Consider the following 19,143-nt stretch of genomic DNA (forward strand, 5'->3'; position numbering starts at 1 on the left):
TTTTGCAAGCATTTGGCTGTGTTTGTGGTTGTGTTCTTGCTATTTTAACTTTTGTCTTATTATTTTAAATGCTTTTCTTATAAAACACATGTAACAGAATTTTGCTTTTTTTTTTTTTTTAACATAATCTGACAGTCTAGGGTCTTTGCTGGAGAAATTCAGCCAACTTCTATTTAGTATCTTTCCTGAAATATTTAATCATGCTCCTTCCCTCTTTAATATATTTCACTCATTTAACTTTGTTGCTAGTTTCTTGTTTCTTTACTTTTCTTTGTCACATTTCTTCTTACTTTTTTTGGTCATTTTGGAAGTTCTACTAAACTTTTAAATTCTGCTGGTACTTACCCTTCTCTGGTTAATGCACATAATTAAACCAATGTTTTTCTTTTATTCCATAAAGTGATATATAGCCTCCACCAAAGGATTAATCATTTTTCTACTCCCCGCATTCCATTCCCACAATCTCCAAACATACTTGCTTCTTTCTTTCCCCACCACTACCACCACAAGCCTCCAAAGCCTCCAGTTTTATTGAGATAGTTCAAAACCTTTGTATTCCAAGTTATTCCTAGGGATTGTTTCGTATTCTTTTTTATATTATATATGTTCGTTAGTAATTTATTCTGGATCCCATCTTCCCTATTAACAATTCCTCACATAATACTGATAAATTCCAGTCCAGAATATGTATTTTGTACTTGTGTATTACTATGTATATGTGTATGAGTATATATTTTATATAGGTCTAGCACTTTGGCCACCTCATGCGAAGAGTTGACTCATTGGAAAAGACTCTGATGCTGGGAGGGATTGGGGGCAGGAGGAGAAGGGGACCACAGAGGATGAGATGGCTGGATGGCATCACCGACTCAATGGACGTGAGTCTGAGTGAACTCCGGGAGTTGGTGATGGACAGGGAGGCCTGGCGTGCTGCGATTCATGGGGTCGCAAAGAGTTGGACACGACTGAGAGACTGAACTGAACTGACCTCCCATATACATGCTCATCACCACTTCTTCTTTGATCTTCCCTTTCTTGAGATCCTGTTCTCATGCAATTGCCATATTTTCAGTGTTTTCTTTAGGTAGGATACATGCAAAGTATATTCCCTAAATCCTTATATATATACAAATGTCTACCTTTTAATTGAACAATAAAGATGCAAAATATCTTGACTGGATAAAGAAATCTTGGAACACAGTCTTCTTTTCTTGATAGCTGGTGGATGTTATTCTACTATCTTCTAATTTCTATTGTTACATAGGGAAAATTACATGTAAGCTGATCTTCTTTCTTTTGTTCTCTCTCTGGAAATTTGCAATTTTTAATACTCTAAGCATTGGACTTTATCTACTAATCTTGCCAGGAATTAATGGAACTTTTCAATACATAAAACTGCATCTTCATTGGTTAATCTTTCCTCATATCTTCCTTTTTCCTTTGTTTGCTTGTAAAATCTAGATATGTATTCCAACTCTTAAGTGATTTAGGGGTTAGATTTCTATTAGGCATTTTTAGACATTTACAAGTGTCTTTTAAAATAGTATCTATTTCTCATTACAACCACCACTCTAAGTAGGATTTATTCTTTCCAAAGAGACATATGGGAAGATTGAGTCCTGAATCCTAGAACTTGATGGGAGATGTGAAAAGAATAGACCAAAGTACCAGTGTCAGAACCAAAGAGACCAGCACTGGAGGGCACCACTTTATTGCTCTTTATGTTTCTACCATAGTGCCCCTCATATTTTTTATTAATTCATTCATATACTTATGTAGATATGAGTACTTATAATACTTTCGGAGAAGGCAATGGCACCGCACTCCAGTATTCTTGCTTGGAAAATCCCATGGACGGAGGAGCCTGGTGGGCTGCAGTCCATGGGGTCGCTAAGAGTCGGACACGACTGAGCGACTTCACTTTCACTTTTCACTTTCATGCATTGGAGAAGGAAATGGCAGCCCACTCCAGTGTTCTTGTCTGGAGAATCCCAGGGACGGAGGAGCCTGGTGGGCTGCTGTCTATGGGGTCTCACAGAGTCGGACACGACTGAAGTGACTTAGCATAGCATATAATACTTTACAGATAATTTTTCCAAGCATTTCATTTGTCTTCAAAAGAACCCTAAGAGGTAATATTGTTGTTCACTCAGTCATGTCCAACTCTTGCAACCCCATGGACTGCAGCACGCCAGGCTTCCCTGTCCATCACCATCTACTGGAGCTTGCTGAAAGTCATGTTCACTGAGTTGGTGATGCCATCTGACCATCTCATCCTCTATTGTCCCCTTCTCCTCCCGCCTTCAATCTTTTCCAGCATCAGAGTCTTTTCCAATGGGTTGGCATTAGGTGGCCAAAGTACTGGAGTTTCAGCATCGATCCTTCCAGTGACTATTCGAGGTTGATTTCTTTTAGGATTGACTGGTTTGATCTCCTTGCTGTCCAAGGGACTCTCAAGAGTCTTTTCCAATACCACAGTTCAAAAATATCAATTCTTTGGCACTCAGCCTTCTTTACTATTTAACATGTAATGGTAGATATTTTTAACATCATTTTGCAGATAAGTAGATTGAAGTCCATATATTTATTTTTAATTCAACTGACATCCATCACAGACCTACCCTGCATCAGGCACTATACTCAAATACAAGAAGCTAAGTGACTCGTGATCGTAAAATAAGTAAATGCCAGAATTGGGAAATGAAATCAATTTTCTAATTTTTGCCCAGTATTCACATCTACCACATTCTATTTCAAGCTTCTTGCTTATTTTCATCAAACTCTGAAAAGAGTATAGCTCTAGTGATATGAGCATGTAAAAAAAGAACAAAACAGATTCCTTTTATAACACAGATTGTTAGCCTACTTTAAAAATTTTTTATTTATTTATTTTTGACTGTGCTGGGTCTTCGTTGTGACACAGGCTTTCCTCTAATATAGAAAGTGGGGGCTACTCTCTAGTCACGGTGTGCAGGCTTCTCACTACAGGGGCTTCTCTTGTTGAGAAGCATGGACTTGGGCATACGGGCTTAGTTGCTCCACGGCATGTGGGATCTTCCCAGATCAGGGATCAAACCCATTTCTCCTGCATTGGCATGCAGATTCTTTACCACTGAGCCATCAGGGGAGCCCCTGTTAGTTCACTTCTGAATGGATTATGGGTTATATCATGGATTATATGATGCCCCTCACGTCCTTCTTTTAGTTTACTGAAAGTCCTCCAGGTTGCATATCCAGGATTGGAAATCACTGCCCAAAAATATAATCAAAGATGAGGAGAGAAATGGAGGTGCTGAAATATATATATGTGTGTGTGTGTGTGTGTGTTGTAGTCACTCAGTCGTGTCCAAATCTTTGTGATCCCATGGACTGTAGCCCACTAGGCTCCTCTGTTCATGGAATTTGCCAGGCAAGAATACTGAAGTGGATATCCATTCCTTTCGCCAAGGAATCTTCCCAATGCAGGGATTGAAGTCGGGTCTCCTGCATTGCAGGCTGGTTTCTTTTATTGAATGAGCCACACACACACGTGTGTGTGTGTGTGTGTGTGTGTGTGTATCTACACAGACATATATATATACCAGCTTCCCTGGTGGCTCAGAGGGTAAAGAGTCTGCCCGCAGTGCAGGGGACCTGGATTCGATCCCTGGGTCGGGAAGATAACCTGGAGAAGGAAAAGGCAACCCACTCCAGTACTCTTGCCTGGAAAATCCCATGGACGGAGAAGCCTGGTAGCCTACAGTCCATAGGGTTGCAAAGAGTCAGACAAGGCTGAGTGACTTCACTTTCACTTTCAATATTAAGATTTGCTTCTCAGAATTGGTTTTTAAATGTCTCAAACATGCTAGAGAATACTTACAAAACTCTTATTTGTAGGTAAACAGTTTTTATTTGATCCTCTAATATCTGCCTCAAAGTGGAAACATTTCAGACTATTCACAGTATCAGGTTCAAACATATGAAATTGCTGATATTCAACCATTTTTGACTTACAAGATTGGCAACTTTGTATGGTTCAACCTAACATCTTTGATTAGATCTGAATGGAATCAGGATATCTTGGGTTAAATAGAAAATGCTTCTGCAACCTCTCTTAATCTTCAAATACTGAAAACAAGGTCCCACAAGCTTGAAAATCATTTCAAGCCCTTCAGCGGTGCTCAATGCTTTATTTTGTCAAGCACAGATCTGACTAAACATTGGTTGGTCAGATAGTCTGTTTCAAAGTCAAAAAACCAGTTATCTCAGTAGGATTCAGTGCATTTTTGAATTGCTTTACAAAACTGAACCAACAAAAAGATGGTTAAAATAATGCAAGATTTCACAAAATGTTGAAATAGACCATACATAGTTAATAACTTGCTGTCATGTAATTTTTTAGTCCAAAATAGCCAGTTCTAGCCATCAGAAACTGACAAATGGAGCACCAGGGAGATGTTTGTGCTAAGCCGAGTTACCTTGTATGTCCCACAATTTCGTTTTTAAAGTGACCTGAAAATTTTGAACAGCCTATTTCAATGCGCATAACCAAACAGGCATTTCAGATACTCAGGGAGTAAGAGTGCTTCTTCCTAAGAGCACCATGTCCCTCTACCTTTCCAAAGCCACACCTCCATGACAAAACTCAAGTATTAAATTACAGTTAATGGACACTTAAAATGTAAGCTCCACAAAGGCATGAATTTTTTCTGCCTTGCTCCCATTTGTGTCCACTGCCTCTGAGACAGCTGAGAGAAACATGTACTGAAGGGAAGAAGGGAGCAAGGAGAAAGGGAGGGGAGGAGGGAGGAATAGCAAGAGGAAACCAGAGGGAGGGGAATAAATGTTGCCTCTTCCTCAGGCTTTGTGGTGTTTTTTTTTTTCCCCTTCTGTGTTAATAGTCATTTTGTGTCATAATTATAGCACATGGGAAGATAGCTGTTTAATAATTTGCAGCCATAATAATAACAGGTTTAACAATTTAACTAATACAGATTTTTGGCTAAAATATGCCCCTCTCTTTTTATTACTTAAACATTACAATTTGCTAAAACTAAGAAATCAGTTACAATATCTAAATTTTTTTAAAACAACAGTATTGTGGATATACTCATAAAATTCAGTGTCTATGGGAAAGGACAATTTAATGGAATGGAATTTGGGGCAGCTACCAACCACATAATCCTAAATTAACCTGACATAACAAGAGATTATTAAAGAAAAAAAGAACCTCCAAACAAATAGTTCTGTTTGTGGATATAGGACAGAGGATATAAACGATTTTGCTTAATTTTACCACCTAAGTAATTTTGAGTCATAGCATCTTGGAGTTGAAAGGAGTGTGAAGTGTCACAGATGAAGGCTGTGCACAGGTGAGTTTTCCCAGATAACTGAGGTCCAGAGAACTGACATGCTTTCCCCAGCTGGTGGACAAAGCTACAACTTGAATTTCATTGTGTAACTTCCAGCTGAAAATGTATACAATATTTTTTCAATTATTTGCATTAGCAAGACTTTCTAAATAAAAATGCAGTAGGGGTACACCCATGATTGACCATCAAAAAAACAAGATTGACTTTTTGATCCTTGATTTCTTTTTGGTAGACAGCATATCCCTCCGTCACACAATTTACATGATTGAGGTCAGCTTATCTGTTTAGCGTTTTGGATATCTAAGGAAACTGAACTGATGGAAAAGGTACTGGAAAATAAGATGAAAATTATCATTTTGTATGTGGGAACATTCAATGGACAGTTAACAATTATAATACTATGGGTACAATGAAGCTGATAATAAACATTTAATGTTTGATACCTCAAGCTTTCATTACCTTTAATCATCTTTTTTTTTCACTTCTTTCTTCTCTTCCATTTAGGCTTCCAGTTTTATTAGGATCCATAAAGTCATAAAAGTCTTAAACTTCACAATGAAAACTAAAGATCTGCAGCTTTCTGATGTCTTCTTGAAAGCACTTAACCATCTGCCTCTAGAATACAACTCTGCTTTATACAGCCGGATCTTTGATGACTTCGGGACTCACTATTTCACCTCTGGCTCCCTGGGAGGCGTGTATGACCTTCTTTATCAGTTTAGCAAGGAGGAACTAAAGAACTCAGGTTCGATTTCTTCAACACTTATTTTTAACTGATAAGATACTGTGTATTGCATTTTTCTCTTACTCTATCCTTGCAGTTCTTTATTGACTTTATTTCGACCGTGCTTTATTTCCAAAATTATATGTAGAACAATGAAAATGTACATACTCAAGAAAATAAAAATAAAAAATTCAGGCCAAAAGAAGAAGGAGAAGTAAATAGGCTTAACCTCCTTGGGCATCAGGATTTGTCCCAGAATTTCCTGACATTTAAGAACATCATAAACTGCCTGCTGCTGCTGCTGCTGCTAAGTCACTTCAGTCGTGTCCGACTCTGTGTGACCCCATAGACGGCAGCCCACGAGGCTCCTCTGTCCCTGGGACTCTCCAGGCAAGAACACTTGAGTGGGTTGCCATTTACTTCTCCAACGCATGAAACTGAAAAGTGAAAGTGAAGTCGCTGAGTCTTGTCCAACTCTCAGCGACCCCATGGACTGCAGCCCACCAGGCTCCTCCGTCCATGGGATTTTGCCTAGCAGTGGTAAACTAAAGAGAGATAGATACATGCTATCACCTAGGAAAACAAAATTTGTCTTGGAACTAAACTCTAAAAAATAATTTACTTATAGAATTTTTATAGGAGATAATTTTATAAAATTGTAATTACAACAAATCCACTGACACTTTTTTTTTTTTCCTACATGGCTTGTGGGATTTCAGTTCCCCAACAGAGACTGAACCTGGGTCCCTAGGCAATGAAAGCACTGAGTTCTAAAGACTGGACCTAGTCTTTTTCTTTTAATGATTTTAACTGAAAGCCAAGGACAAAAGATGAAAACAATTAATAACTTGACAAGGGACCAGGTTAATATGAGCCAGACATGCCCCTACTGGTGTCAAAACTTGAAACCAGATGGGAGGCACTTTTCTTTGAGGAAAAGTTGCAATTTTATATCTAGGGATATAATCTGTGATATTTTCTGATTACATATAAAATAATAATATAAATCTTGGTTTAAAAAATAACTTTTGATTTCTTAACTATTATCTTGCTGCTGCTGCTGCTGCTAAGTCGCTTCAGTCGTGTCCGACTGTGTGACGCCATAGACGGCAGCCCACCAAGCTCCCCCGTCCCTGGGATTCTCCAGTCAAGAACACTGGAGTAGGTTGCCATTTCCTTCTCCAATGCATGAAAGTGAAAAGGGAAAGTGAAGTCACTCAGTCACTAATATTCATTTCTATTAGAGCTTAAGTACCTTTTTATAATTTGTTTTCAGGCTTCAGTGTGAAATGACACAGCATCCTTGTGATGCTTCTACCTTTAAAACATGATTAGGAACTATGTAATAACCAGAACCCAAGTGTCCAATTCTCCTAAATAAATCAGAATTCTTGATCATTTGACTCTTCTACAAAAGAAATCAGGAATTTATTTTAAAAGACACCAAGCCAACCCTGGGGTCAGTCGAATTTCAGTCCCTCTATTCTTATATCTCATAATGGCAAATAGTTATATTTAATGTGGGTTCCCTGAGTCTTTCCTAACTTTAAATGAACAGATGTCCATCATGATCTGCTTTTTAAGAGAGGAGATAGGATATATGTCTTTGAAAAGGATTTTCAGTAAGAAAGTCTTCAAAATTTTTTGCCTGACAGAGTTAACTGAAATCCCAGAGATTTACACTGCGATGGGCTTTCCATGTTGCCTCTTACATTTCATTACAGTTATCCTTTCTACTGGAGTAATGTTTGCTCACTGAATTTGATGTCTTTGCCATTGAGAACAGCATCAACCTTAAAGCTGAGCAAAAATGATTGGGGGAAGTCTCTGGCCCTTGTCTTGGTTTCGTCTCACCCTAGGGATGAAATTATTCTGGTCACTGCTGCTGTAGCCCAGAGAATAATTTCTCATTCGATAAGCTATACTCATCATGTATTTACAGCAAAGCTGCTAAAGGCTTAGAGTTCAGGCCAGTTAAAGAACTATGTGAATCTTTAAACAACTATCCAGGACTTTAATAGTTGAAGCCCTATAACTAAAATGAAGAGTGATGAGCTGTACTTTCTTCCTGAAACACTCTCACTTTCCATCTCTTTCTCTTTAAATAAAGGTAGAGACTTTAGACACACAGATATACATAATAAGAGAAAGAAAGAGAGTCTGAGGTGTCCTATAAAACTGGAAACATATAACCATACACACCTATGTACATATACAAACACTACACACATATATATAATATTTATGTATATGTATATAATACATTATCATATTTTATATGTAATATATAATCTTATAGTCATGAAATATGTGCATATATATATATGTGTGTGTATATATATACTTCTCTGAGTCACAATAATAATATTGGCACTTAATTTTAACTGTGGTTTAAGATGAAACACACTTAGAAAAAATCTCATTAAAATGGAATTCTGCAGTGGGTGTGCGTCTGTCTTTGCCCACTCTCATATGGATGAATGTTTTTGCCACTCTCATATGCTTCATCTCATGTGGATGAATCCATATTTTGGCCTCCTTCCTTTTCCCCTTTTTAGTTCTTTTCTCCTTACTTCGTTTGCCACAATGTAGAGCTAGAGTTTAGGCTTAGTTTTATTTGCTTTATTCAATAAGAGTTATATCCCTTGTCATTAATTAAAAAAAAAAAAATGACTCGAATACCTCTGAGTACTTTCTCTAGTGCAAGAAGAATAAAACAAAATTAAATTGCTTTTTATTTGCATCTCTTGATGTATTCCTCTATTCTGCAGTGTTCCATGGTCAATTTAAAACCTTGAATAAAAAGTTGACCTTGCTCCAGTGTGCAAGGTAAAAAGAACTTCAGGGACACAGAGAAAACAGTAAACAATTAAAATATCATGTTATACAGCATGGTAATTTTAAATTTCTTTTGCTGGGAAGTCATGTTCTGCTCTGATTGAAAAATAAAAACTATTCACCCCACTGCTTATCAGTATGACATTTTTGATTGACACTGTTGATCTTTGCCCAGTCAGAGTAGCTGAGGACATTTCCGGAGTACTCATTCCTGTGCCACGTCAAACTCAGGTTTGAGACTGCAAGTGCTTCAGCATCAAGCAACTCCTTTGTCAGTGTGGATAGGGTCAGACGTAAGCTACAGGGTATCTTGTGGGGAAGAAAAGGCTGGTACAGAAATTCACTGATAAAGCCTTGACATTTTCAATACCACGTGACCAATACCATGGCTCACAAGAGAGATTCGTCATTCAAATCTTGAAGGATTCCCCTGTAACCATCAGAAACTGAAATTAATGAGGTTTATAGTTCATTAATTATGCTATAGTTAATGAATTGGTCACATGCAATTTAATTTTCATTTATAAGTCATAGAAGCTAGGGACTTGCCCGGCGGTCCGGTGGTTAAGATTCTGCCTGCCAATGCAGAGGATATAAGTTTGATCTCTGGTCAGGGGGCTAAGATCCTACATGCCTCAAGGCCGGAAAACCAAAGCAAAACAAAAAACCCGAAAGCAACATTCTAACAAATTCAATAAAGACTTTAAAAATGGCCCACCTCAAAAAATCATTTAAAATGAATCATAGAAATCTAATGAAAGAATAAGAAAGGGTTAGAGAACCAATAAATTCCTCACACAGCCCAAACACTTGACTGACCCATTTATAAGAACAATGCCACCGGAAGAAGAATGAGTCATATTTATTCAGCCTAATCAAAACAGCCATCTTTTTTGTTAGAAATTAAAATGCCAGGTACACACGAGGGCCTCAAACCAAGACATTTTTTTACTCCCAATCTTTGATTTCTCTCTTTGAATGTGTCAAACTATTGAAAAAACTACAAAGTAGGAAGCCTCATCCGCATCTACTCAGCTTCGTTCCTTGGTGAGCTGCACACCCAGGTTTATATTCTAGCATCACATACTCACATGGTGCCTCTGGCTCTGATAACACTCCTCCCTGCCTCTTGTAACCTGCAACCCTAAGAATCAGTATTGATAAACTACTTTGCTTTAAGGTGCTTGATAGTTCACCTAACAGCTCTATCTCTTATATGCTTGTATTTTGCAAGGCAATTTTAAACTAAACAGCAAAAAAAAATTGGATTCTAATTTTGGTGTTTCACGTACCAGGTCAGGTGACTTGGGAAGCTGTTTAAAAAAAAAAGGAAACACTTCTCAAACTACCCCAGAGACGCAGTACCAAGTCAGCCTCCAAACAGCCAGACCTGTTTCCCTGCCTCTGTCCCACTCAGTCCCTGACATCCCCCACCAATTTTTGAAGTCCTTAAGAATAATGGGGAACACGTGTACACCCGTGGCAGGTGCGTGTTGATGTATGGCAAAACCAATACAATATTGTAAAGTAAATAAGAATAATAATAAAATAAATAAATAATAAAAAATTTTTTTAAAAAAAGAATAATGGACCAGCATTAGGGCGGGAAAGACTGATTCAGATACCAAAATCTTCAACAAACGAGGAAGTTTGGCAAAAGATCAGGACAACGAGGACCAAAGGTATTAGAACTGGATACTCTGAGTCTTGGAGCATGAGGGTTTTTACAAGACTTATACAACTGTGGTGTGTCATCCTGTGCAAGCAGTCCTGGGAAACTAGGAAGGTATCAAGCCCAGCTCCCGTTCCTAAACAGCCTGGGAACCAGGCAGCATCAACCTCTCTTGAAGACAACAGGGAAAACATATCAAGTATGGGCTTGAGTTAAGATAAACAGAAAGAGTGAACATTCCCGGAGGACACTGAAGAGTTCATGAGTCAGGAAGTCAGTTTCTGAGACAAAACCAAAGGGTTTTGGAGGTAGAGTGAATGGCCAACTCAGGGAGAGGAAGCTTAGATGAGTACGGGAATGAGTGTTCAGAGAAGGAGAGGTGACCAACGAGATTTACACTTGAGGTGGTGAACAGAGGAAGAAGTGAAATGGACTCAGTCCTCACAGAATCAGCTGTGGCCCCCAAAGAACAGTGCCCCCTGACGATGGGCACCAAACAGAGCAGGTGTTCATCTCCTGATTTGCTGTACAGGGGCAGTGGCCAACAGCGTGGGCAAGCTTAGAGGTTTACTGTGTGCAGGCAACATGGAGAGGCCAACATGATCCCCACAGGGAGGATGGCAGGGACTCATAAATACCTCTACTCTTCAGGATGTCCCATGGCCTGTGAAGAACCGCCTTTGTAGTAAAAGCCTTAATCATTCGAGCTCACGGGAAGCAGAGGAGCTGGATGCTGGTACAGAGTACCTGTACCTTCCCAAGTGCTCAGAGTCTCATGCTCGTCTCTGAATTCTCCAGGGTGCATTCTCAAGGTTTTTTTCTTGTCCTTTATTTCCCAGGTTTAACAAAGGAAGAAGCCAAAAACTGTATCCGGATTGAAACAAAGAAACGTTTCCTTTTTGTTAAAAAAACAAAAGTGGAACACCAGTGCACCACTAACAAACTGTCAGAGAAATACGAAGGTAACAGTACCCTCGTAGCAGCTTACCGAGTGGGTTCTGACTGGCAATAACTTAAGTACCATACTGCACTTGACTGTGACTGCACTATTTTTCTATTGCATTAGTTTTATTTATCTGCCTCAGAGTCCTATGTGTGGTATGGAGGGAGCAAATCAAATATTGTTACTACTCAAAACGGGACATGGTTAGTATTTTCTTCATCTCCTATTTAGGTTGTCTGAATGCACATTTATTGATTCTTCCTGTGGGCCAAACCCAGTACTAGACGTAAAGTAAGGACGGACATGAACTAGGTCTTCCATTCAAGGAGTTTACAAAGTAAGGATATATATAGACAACCATTAAAAATACAGAAGATGTAGTACACACATACAATGAAATACTACTCAGCCATAAAAAAGAATGAAATAATGCCATTTGCATCAACATGAATGGACCTAGAGATTATCATACTAAGTCAGACAAAGACAAATAACATATGATATCATTTATATGTGGAATCTAAAATAAGATACAAATGGACTTATTTACAAAACAGAAACAGATTCATGGACATAGAAAACAAACTTATGATTATCAAATGGGAAGTGGAGGTAGGGATAAATTAGGAGTTTTGGATTAGAAGATATAAACTAGTCTATGTGTGCATGTGTGCCTAGCCACTCAGTTGTGTCTGACTCTTTGTGACTCAATTGACTGTAGCTCCTCTGTCCAACAAGCTCCTCTGCCCTTGGGATTCTCCAGGCAAGATTACTAGAGTGGCTTGCCATTTTCTCCTCCAAGAGATCTTCCCAACTTAGGGATGGAACCTGGGTCTCCTGCATTTCAGGTGGACTCTTTACCATCTGAGCCACCAGGAAAGACCTAAACTACTATATATAAAATAGCTAAACAACAAGGTCCTACTGCATAGCACAAGAAACTACGTTCCATATCTTATAATAAACCATAATGGAAAAAACTATGAAAAAAATATATATATATTTACATATGTGTGCTCAGTTGTGTCTGATTCTTTGCAACCCCATGGACTGTAGCCCACCAGGCTCCTTTGTCCATGGAATTTTCTAGGCAAAAATACTGGAGTGGGTTGACATTTCCTACTCCAATATTTACATATATATATATTTAATATATATATAAAACAGAATGATTTTGTTGTACACTAGAAACTAGCACAAAATTGTATATCAACTATATTTCAATTAAAAAAAAAAAAAAGAAAAAAACAGACTGATAAGTTCTAAGAAGGGGGATTCCCAGATGGCTCAGTGGTAAAGAATCTGCCTGCCAGTGCAAGAGACACAGGTTTGATCCCTCGGTCAGGAACCTCCTATGGAGAAGGAAATGACAACCCACCCCAGAATTCTTGCCTGGGAAAGCCTATAGACAGAGGAGCCTAGCAGGCTACAGTCCATGAGGTCGCAACGAGTCAGACGCATGCACGGAAGCTCTAAAAGTAATACATTAAAAACGCTCAGACAACCAAGTGAGAAACCTGAGTGCTGCCTTTGATTTCTCCCTCCCTCTTTCTTGCCTCTACAAGCAGTAAGCAGTCATTCCTCCTTCTTAATATTTCTCCCAGTTCTCCCCAGTTCCTCATTTCCATGCACATGCCTTCCATTCATCATTTCCAACTTGGATTACCACAAAGGCCTCCCAACTGGTCCCTTTGCCTCTGGTCTTGCCTTATTCTACACATTTTCTGTGAGAGGAATATTCTCCAAGGCAAATCTTATCATGAAACACTCAGGCCTTAAACATGTCATGGCTTCACATAGCCTTGAAGATAAGTTCCTGCCTCACTTTCTGCCTAGCTAAGTTTCTGCCTCTCTTTCCTAAATAAGTCATGCTCTCGACTGTGCCTTGTCATTATAAATACCTCCTTCTCTGTGTAAAATTCTCTCATTCCCTTATTTTTTCTGACTGATGACTGCTCAGAACAAAGGGAATCACAGAAACTCCCAAAATATGAAGCTTATATTGTCACTGGGGGACAGCCAAGGTCACCCAGTATTAAAAATAGCCAAGCTACTTATAATAATAAGTAGATAGTTTTAAGTATCAGAGGCTATTGATGGTTTACATGTGGATGCCCATGTTGAGTATAAGCAAAATGAGAGCTGATTTGATAACTACACATTTGTATTACAGTCAAAAAAAGAGCAGCATGCAATCAACCTTGTAATGTAAACCAGAGAATATACAAATTCTATACCAGTTTGTCTTGCAATAGAATAACCTAATAAGAATGAGAATTCAATAAATCAAGAGCTCAGAGTTTGAAAAGATTAAATATAAGAATTAACTGAAAAGGAAGATTTCAAAACTAAGGTGCAAGGACACAAATATTGAAAAGAATCAACATTATAGTTATAAATAGACACTGCAAATTCAAGATATAATTGTCTGAAAGTAAAATTAATAAAACAAAGATCCAAAGTAATTCATAATAAATGCAGAAAAATTCAGATATTAACCATTATTAAAGAATATCTAATGGAAATAGAATGACAAATATAATTTAATATATGGGAATTAGTGTTCCTGAAATAGCGAGCCCAAGAAATGAAAGAGAAAAACTATTTTAATAAATAAGTAAATATATGAACGTGTCCCTGAAAGAAAGGATGAAATGTGTCTTGATTAATTGTATCAGAAATATGGTTCAAATATGCAATTTCAAGGCAAATTCTAGCTAATTAACTAAATTCAAAGATTTTTAAAATGAATTCAAGTACCTTAGCTGAAAAAATAATTTCCCTATAGAATAACAACAAAATCTGGCTGGCATCAGACTTATTCACAAAATGCAATGCTAAGACAATAGAGGAATGTTCACAAACTTCTAAAACAGAAAAGAAAATGTGTTCATCAGAAAGATATCTCAAAACCTGAGAGCATTCTGGAAATGTTCATTCTTGAGTACTCAATGAATAAAAACTACTCAACTGTAAAATCCCTCCAACATAGAGATGAGAAAATGTCCAAAATGAACTCATAACAGGAAGACACTGCAAAACCAGAGACTATTGCAGTGGTATCCAAACCAAATAATCAACCCAACCATCCATCCTACCCAGCTTACACATTGCTAATATTCCTGAATTGTGTCAATTCCCCAACCCAAGTTTTTAGTGCCTGGTTTATAGAACATTGTCAACTAACATTGATCAATCACAATGACAATTTGCCTAAAAACAAAGACGTATTTATGTTGTTTACTAAAAGCACACTTAAGAATATAGATATGTCTATTTCTAACCCTGAGCTAGTTTCAAAAGATAGTCTATATAAAATAGAATTTTTCATTATCTTGCTCATCATCGTTGTCATTGAGTCTCTCAGTCAAGTCTAACTCTTCTGTGACCCCATGGACTACAGCCCGCCAGGTTCCTCTGTCTATGGGGTTTTCCAGGCAAGAATACTTGAGTGGGTTGCCATTTCCTTCTCCAGGGGATCTTTCCAGCCCAGGAGTCAAACCCAACTATCCTGCCTTGCAGTGCACTCTTCACCTCTGAACCACTAGGAAACCCCTGGTTTTGATATCATACCATAGTGATAATAATTCATAAATCTGCTTGAAACTTTTGATGTGTTTTGAGGCAGCTTTGGTGTCAAACTCATGTTGTGACAATGAGAAGCTTGCATAAGAAAGAGAAATATCTATTCTTCCTTCTAGTTGTTTTGCTTATGTTTGCGCTATAGGTATCATCTTCAGTCTGAATTTTCTTTTAAGCCATTTATTCACTTGTAAGCATTCTGTTCATAGTACTTAATAGAATAATAAATAGACTTAACTCTAGTTCTTTCTTTAAGATTCCAAGCTTATCATGTATAACTCTTACCATAGTGTCATTCCACTTATGACATATATGATATCAATGTAGCAAGTCAGAATCACTGTCAGTAGGTATTTGATATATTGGTAAATAATGATTTCTCTCGTATTTCACAAGAAAAATAAATGCAAAAAAAAAAAAAAAAAACACCTTCTAAAATGTTCTTCCTATATCCCTCTTAAGCAGCTCACTTTGAAAAAGACCATAGTTTTTCCATAGAGAGAGTATTTCATCCATTGTTTTAATCATCCTAGTCTCCCTCACTGCAGAATTTCTAAACAGGGGCATGGCTGAACTTTACTGAAACTCCAGAACAGACATCAAATCAATGCCATTAACTGTTACCCATATCACTAACCTCTTTACCATTTCATTTTCTCATTACAATTTCTTATCACCCAGCTGGGCTTCTCAGGTGTTGTAGTGGTAAAAATCCACATGCCAATGCAAGAGCCTCAGGAGATGAGCCTCAGGTTTGATCCCTGGGTCAGGAAGATCCCCTCGAGAAGGAAATGGCAACCCACTCCAGTATTCTTGACTGGAAACTTCCATCAACAGAGGAGCCTGGCAGGCTAGAGTCCATGGGGTCGCAGAGTCAGACACGACTGAGCACGCACACAGACTCATATTAAAGACACTATTAGTTAATAGGAATTGTCCTGAAAATGTATGTAAAAGATCTTTCCTATATACAGTAAATGCTTTACCTCTAAAGCAACATTGTGCCAACTCCTATGTTTAATTTTTCCCTTTGGTTAGTTGTACTTTTACTCCTATCTTTAAGCTTAAAAGCATTCTATCACCTTTTTCTGTAATTGTAGTCAATTATGGCATAGTGGTCCACTGAATGGGTGTCAGAAACCATGTGATTTATGTTATTCTGGGGCCCAAGACATATGCTTATATAAGTCAAAAGTGGGAGGTTTGGCATCAAAGAGCAGGAGGCAGAGTCCTTAGGCCTTGGATTACGTCTGTATCCCACCTCTTCTCTCTCCTTAGTAACCACGTGTTCTAGGCCAAATTACTTCTGGCTTCAAAGTCCATGTTTATTATAACACCTACTTCTCAGGACTGTTATGAGAATTACATGAATAATGAGAGTAGAGTGCCCAACATACACGAGTTGCTTAATAAATGGTAGCTGTTAGCACTATGGTTATCATTTCTATTATTAAACTCCCTCTAGGGACAGGAGGTGTGTTCCAGAGCTTTCACTTAGCTGACTTAATGGAGCTACAAGGTTCTGCCATCTGCTCCTTTTTCCTGTGCAAATAGGCTTTACTTTCAAGTTTGAATTTGCAGTAAAATTAAACAAGTCATTTTCTTGAAATACCTTGCAGGTTCCTTTATGCAGGGATCAGAGAAATCCATATCGCTGGTTCAAGGTGGGAGGAGCGCATATGCGGCGGCTTTGGCTTGGGAGAAAGGGAGCCCGGTTCCGGAAGAGAGGGTATTTTCTGACTGGTTAGAATCAGTGAAGGAAAATCCTTCTGTGATCGACTTTGCGGTAAGGTCAAAAAGCATTATGGGTAAGAGCTAAAGCTGTTGTCTGGCGGCCCAAACTATGCATCACACAATTCCTTTTCCATTTTCTTCTCAGATGATAAAAGAAATGTGTTTCTTTGGTGTGCATGCACAATATACCTTTTTAAAAAACATTGAATTACACATCCCTTGTTTTAGCTGTTCGAACAAGCATTCTGTAGTTAGGCATTTAGAATTCATAGCACACATAAAATACCAAAAGAGGAAATTTGGTGCATAAAACTGCCTAAACTTGCCTAAAGTAGGGCTCTTTATCTTCCCATGTATATAATACATTTGATTTCTGTATTTTTCTTGCAATTCTTTAGTAGATGAGCACTCCTAAATCTTCATTTATAGCTCTGTGGGATATATGAGATTTTAGATCCATTTGAAATTCTGTTTCTATCACCATTGATTAAATTTACCAGTCTTATATTTGTTGTAATTACATTAAAGGGGGTTTTTTATTATGTCTGAAATACTTTGTCCACAAATCAGTCATATGCCACTTAAACCAGTTTTGCCTGAAACAGAAGCACATTTTTTAAAGCCACTGAAGGAGCTATTCTGCTCATTTCATTCAAATGAAAATAAAGGAATTCAACCATCATGAAAGTAGGATGATTTACATGCAGTGTGAAGATATTTGGAATTCTACAGGTTATGGTAGGAAAATGTGGTCCAGCCATCCATCTGGGCACTTGTGAGTCATACACTGCATAGAGAGTCATTCCTCTGGGGTTTTAAAATGTTGATGAGCCTTGATTTTTGTGTTAGCCCCCATATTTGTTATTGTAATTCTTCTATAGATTCTACCAGCAAGTTCATTTCTTTGTGTTCTCTTTCCACATTTTTTCACCTGATTCACCAAAAGCCAATAGTATTGTCCCTGGAAAAACAAAGAACACAGACTTCACTCTTCCCAGATCTTTCTGCTTGAGTCAAACTTGTTGATGTTTCACCAAAACACTCCTGAGCTGCCTGACTCTTAGTCACTTATCTCCAGACTCTGATGCTCAATAAATAAGATTCTCATGAGTGACACCTCATCTGAGGCTTCCTCCATAGTAGAAGCGCAGGGAAAGTAAACTCTAAGTACATTACACTTGCTGTACTTTAAGGACAGTGGAAGCCAGCTAATCCTGAAGACTGCTGCTCTACCCAGGATAGAAGGGAAGAAGCTCCCTGCCCTCCCCTTCCCTCATGGAGAGGGCTTTTCTCTACAGGTTCAATAGACAGATATGCCGTATTCTACAATAATCACTTTGAAGCATACGATTGCCCAGGTCTTGCCTCTGATTCCATGAGAACGGGGTGGTGATGTCAACATGTGCCAAAGAGGTGACTCTGACTAGAGCTTCCCCCTCCCATCTGCTCTTAGCTTGCTCCCATCACGGACCTGGTCAGAAACATCCCCTGTGCGGTGACAAGACGGAACAACCTCAGGAGAGCATTTCGAGAGTACGCAGCCAAGTTTGACCCTTGCCAGTGTGCCCGATGCCCTAACAGTGGCCGCCCCGTGCTCTCAGGGACCGAATGTCTGTGTGTTTGCCAGAGCGGCACCTATGGCGAGAACTGTGAGAGACGGTCCCCGGATTACAAATCTAGTAAGTGTCAGTAACTTACTAGGGGGCAGGAAGCTTTCCCCTCCCCAAGGTATTCTGGGTTGGTTGATGAAAACAGCAAAACAAACAAAACTTGTCCTTGCAATTTCCACCTTATGCAAATTCACAAGGAAATTAGGCCTGGAGAAAATTAGACTCAAAAGTCAAACAGTTTGATGTCAATCTCAGCTGTAACCTATCAGCTGTGTGACCTTGGAAAAGTCACCTAACCTCTCTGTGCCTCAATCTGTTTTCCATAAAATGGGGATAAGGCCACTATGCACTCGAAAGCTATATATGTGTGTTTATGTAGTTGGGCTTCCCAAGTGGTGCAAGTGGTAAAGAACCCACCTGGCAATGCAGGAGATGTAAGAGAAGTAGGTTTGATCCTTGAGTCAGAAAAATCCCCTGAAGAAGGAAATGGCAACCCACTCCAGTATTCTTGCCTGGAGAATCCCATGGACAGAGGAGCCTGACGGGCTACAGTCCATCAGGTCACACAGAATCAGACACAACTGAAGTGACTAAACAACAACAACATATATGAAATAAACAGCACAATGCCTATAACATAAGGTAAATAAAATTAAAAAACATACTATAAAGTAAACTATAGGATACTG

General features: G+C 38.6%; 1 protein-coding gene across 2 annotated transcripts in view; it reads left to right on the top strand.

Moving 5' to 3' along the window:
- Nucleotides 1–19,143, top strand: part of C6 (complement C6) — a 77,246-nt gene that overhangs the window by 29,008 nt on the left and 29,095 nt on the right. For both annotated transcript variants that reach the window (XM_019983049.2, XM_070774719.1), the window contains exons 8-11: nucleotides 5,856–6,096; nucleotides 11,425–11,547; nucleotides 16,730–16,896; nucleotides 18,298–18,523. In XM_019983049.2, coding sequence (XP_019838608.2) covers nucleotides 5,856–6,096; nucleotides 11,425–11,547; nucleotides 16,730–16,896; nucleotides 18,298–18,523 — 757 coding nt within the window. The remainder of the gene's footprint in view (nucleotides 1–5,855; nucleotides 6,097–11,424; nucleotides 11,548–16,729; nucleotides 16,897–18,297; nucleotides 18,524–19,143) is intronic.

This window comes from Bos indicus, chromosome 20 (genome assembly GCF_029378745.1).
Source record: "Bos indicus isolate NIAB-ARS_2022 breed Sahiwal x Tharparkar chromosome 20, NIAB-ARS_B.indTharparkar_mat_pri_1.0, whole genome shotgun sequence".
In the NCBI taxonomy this organism is placed as follows: Eukaryota; Metazoa; Chordata; class Mammalia; order Artiodactyla; family Bovidae; genus Bos; species Bos indicus.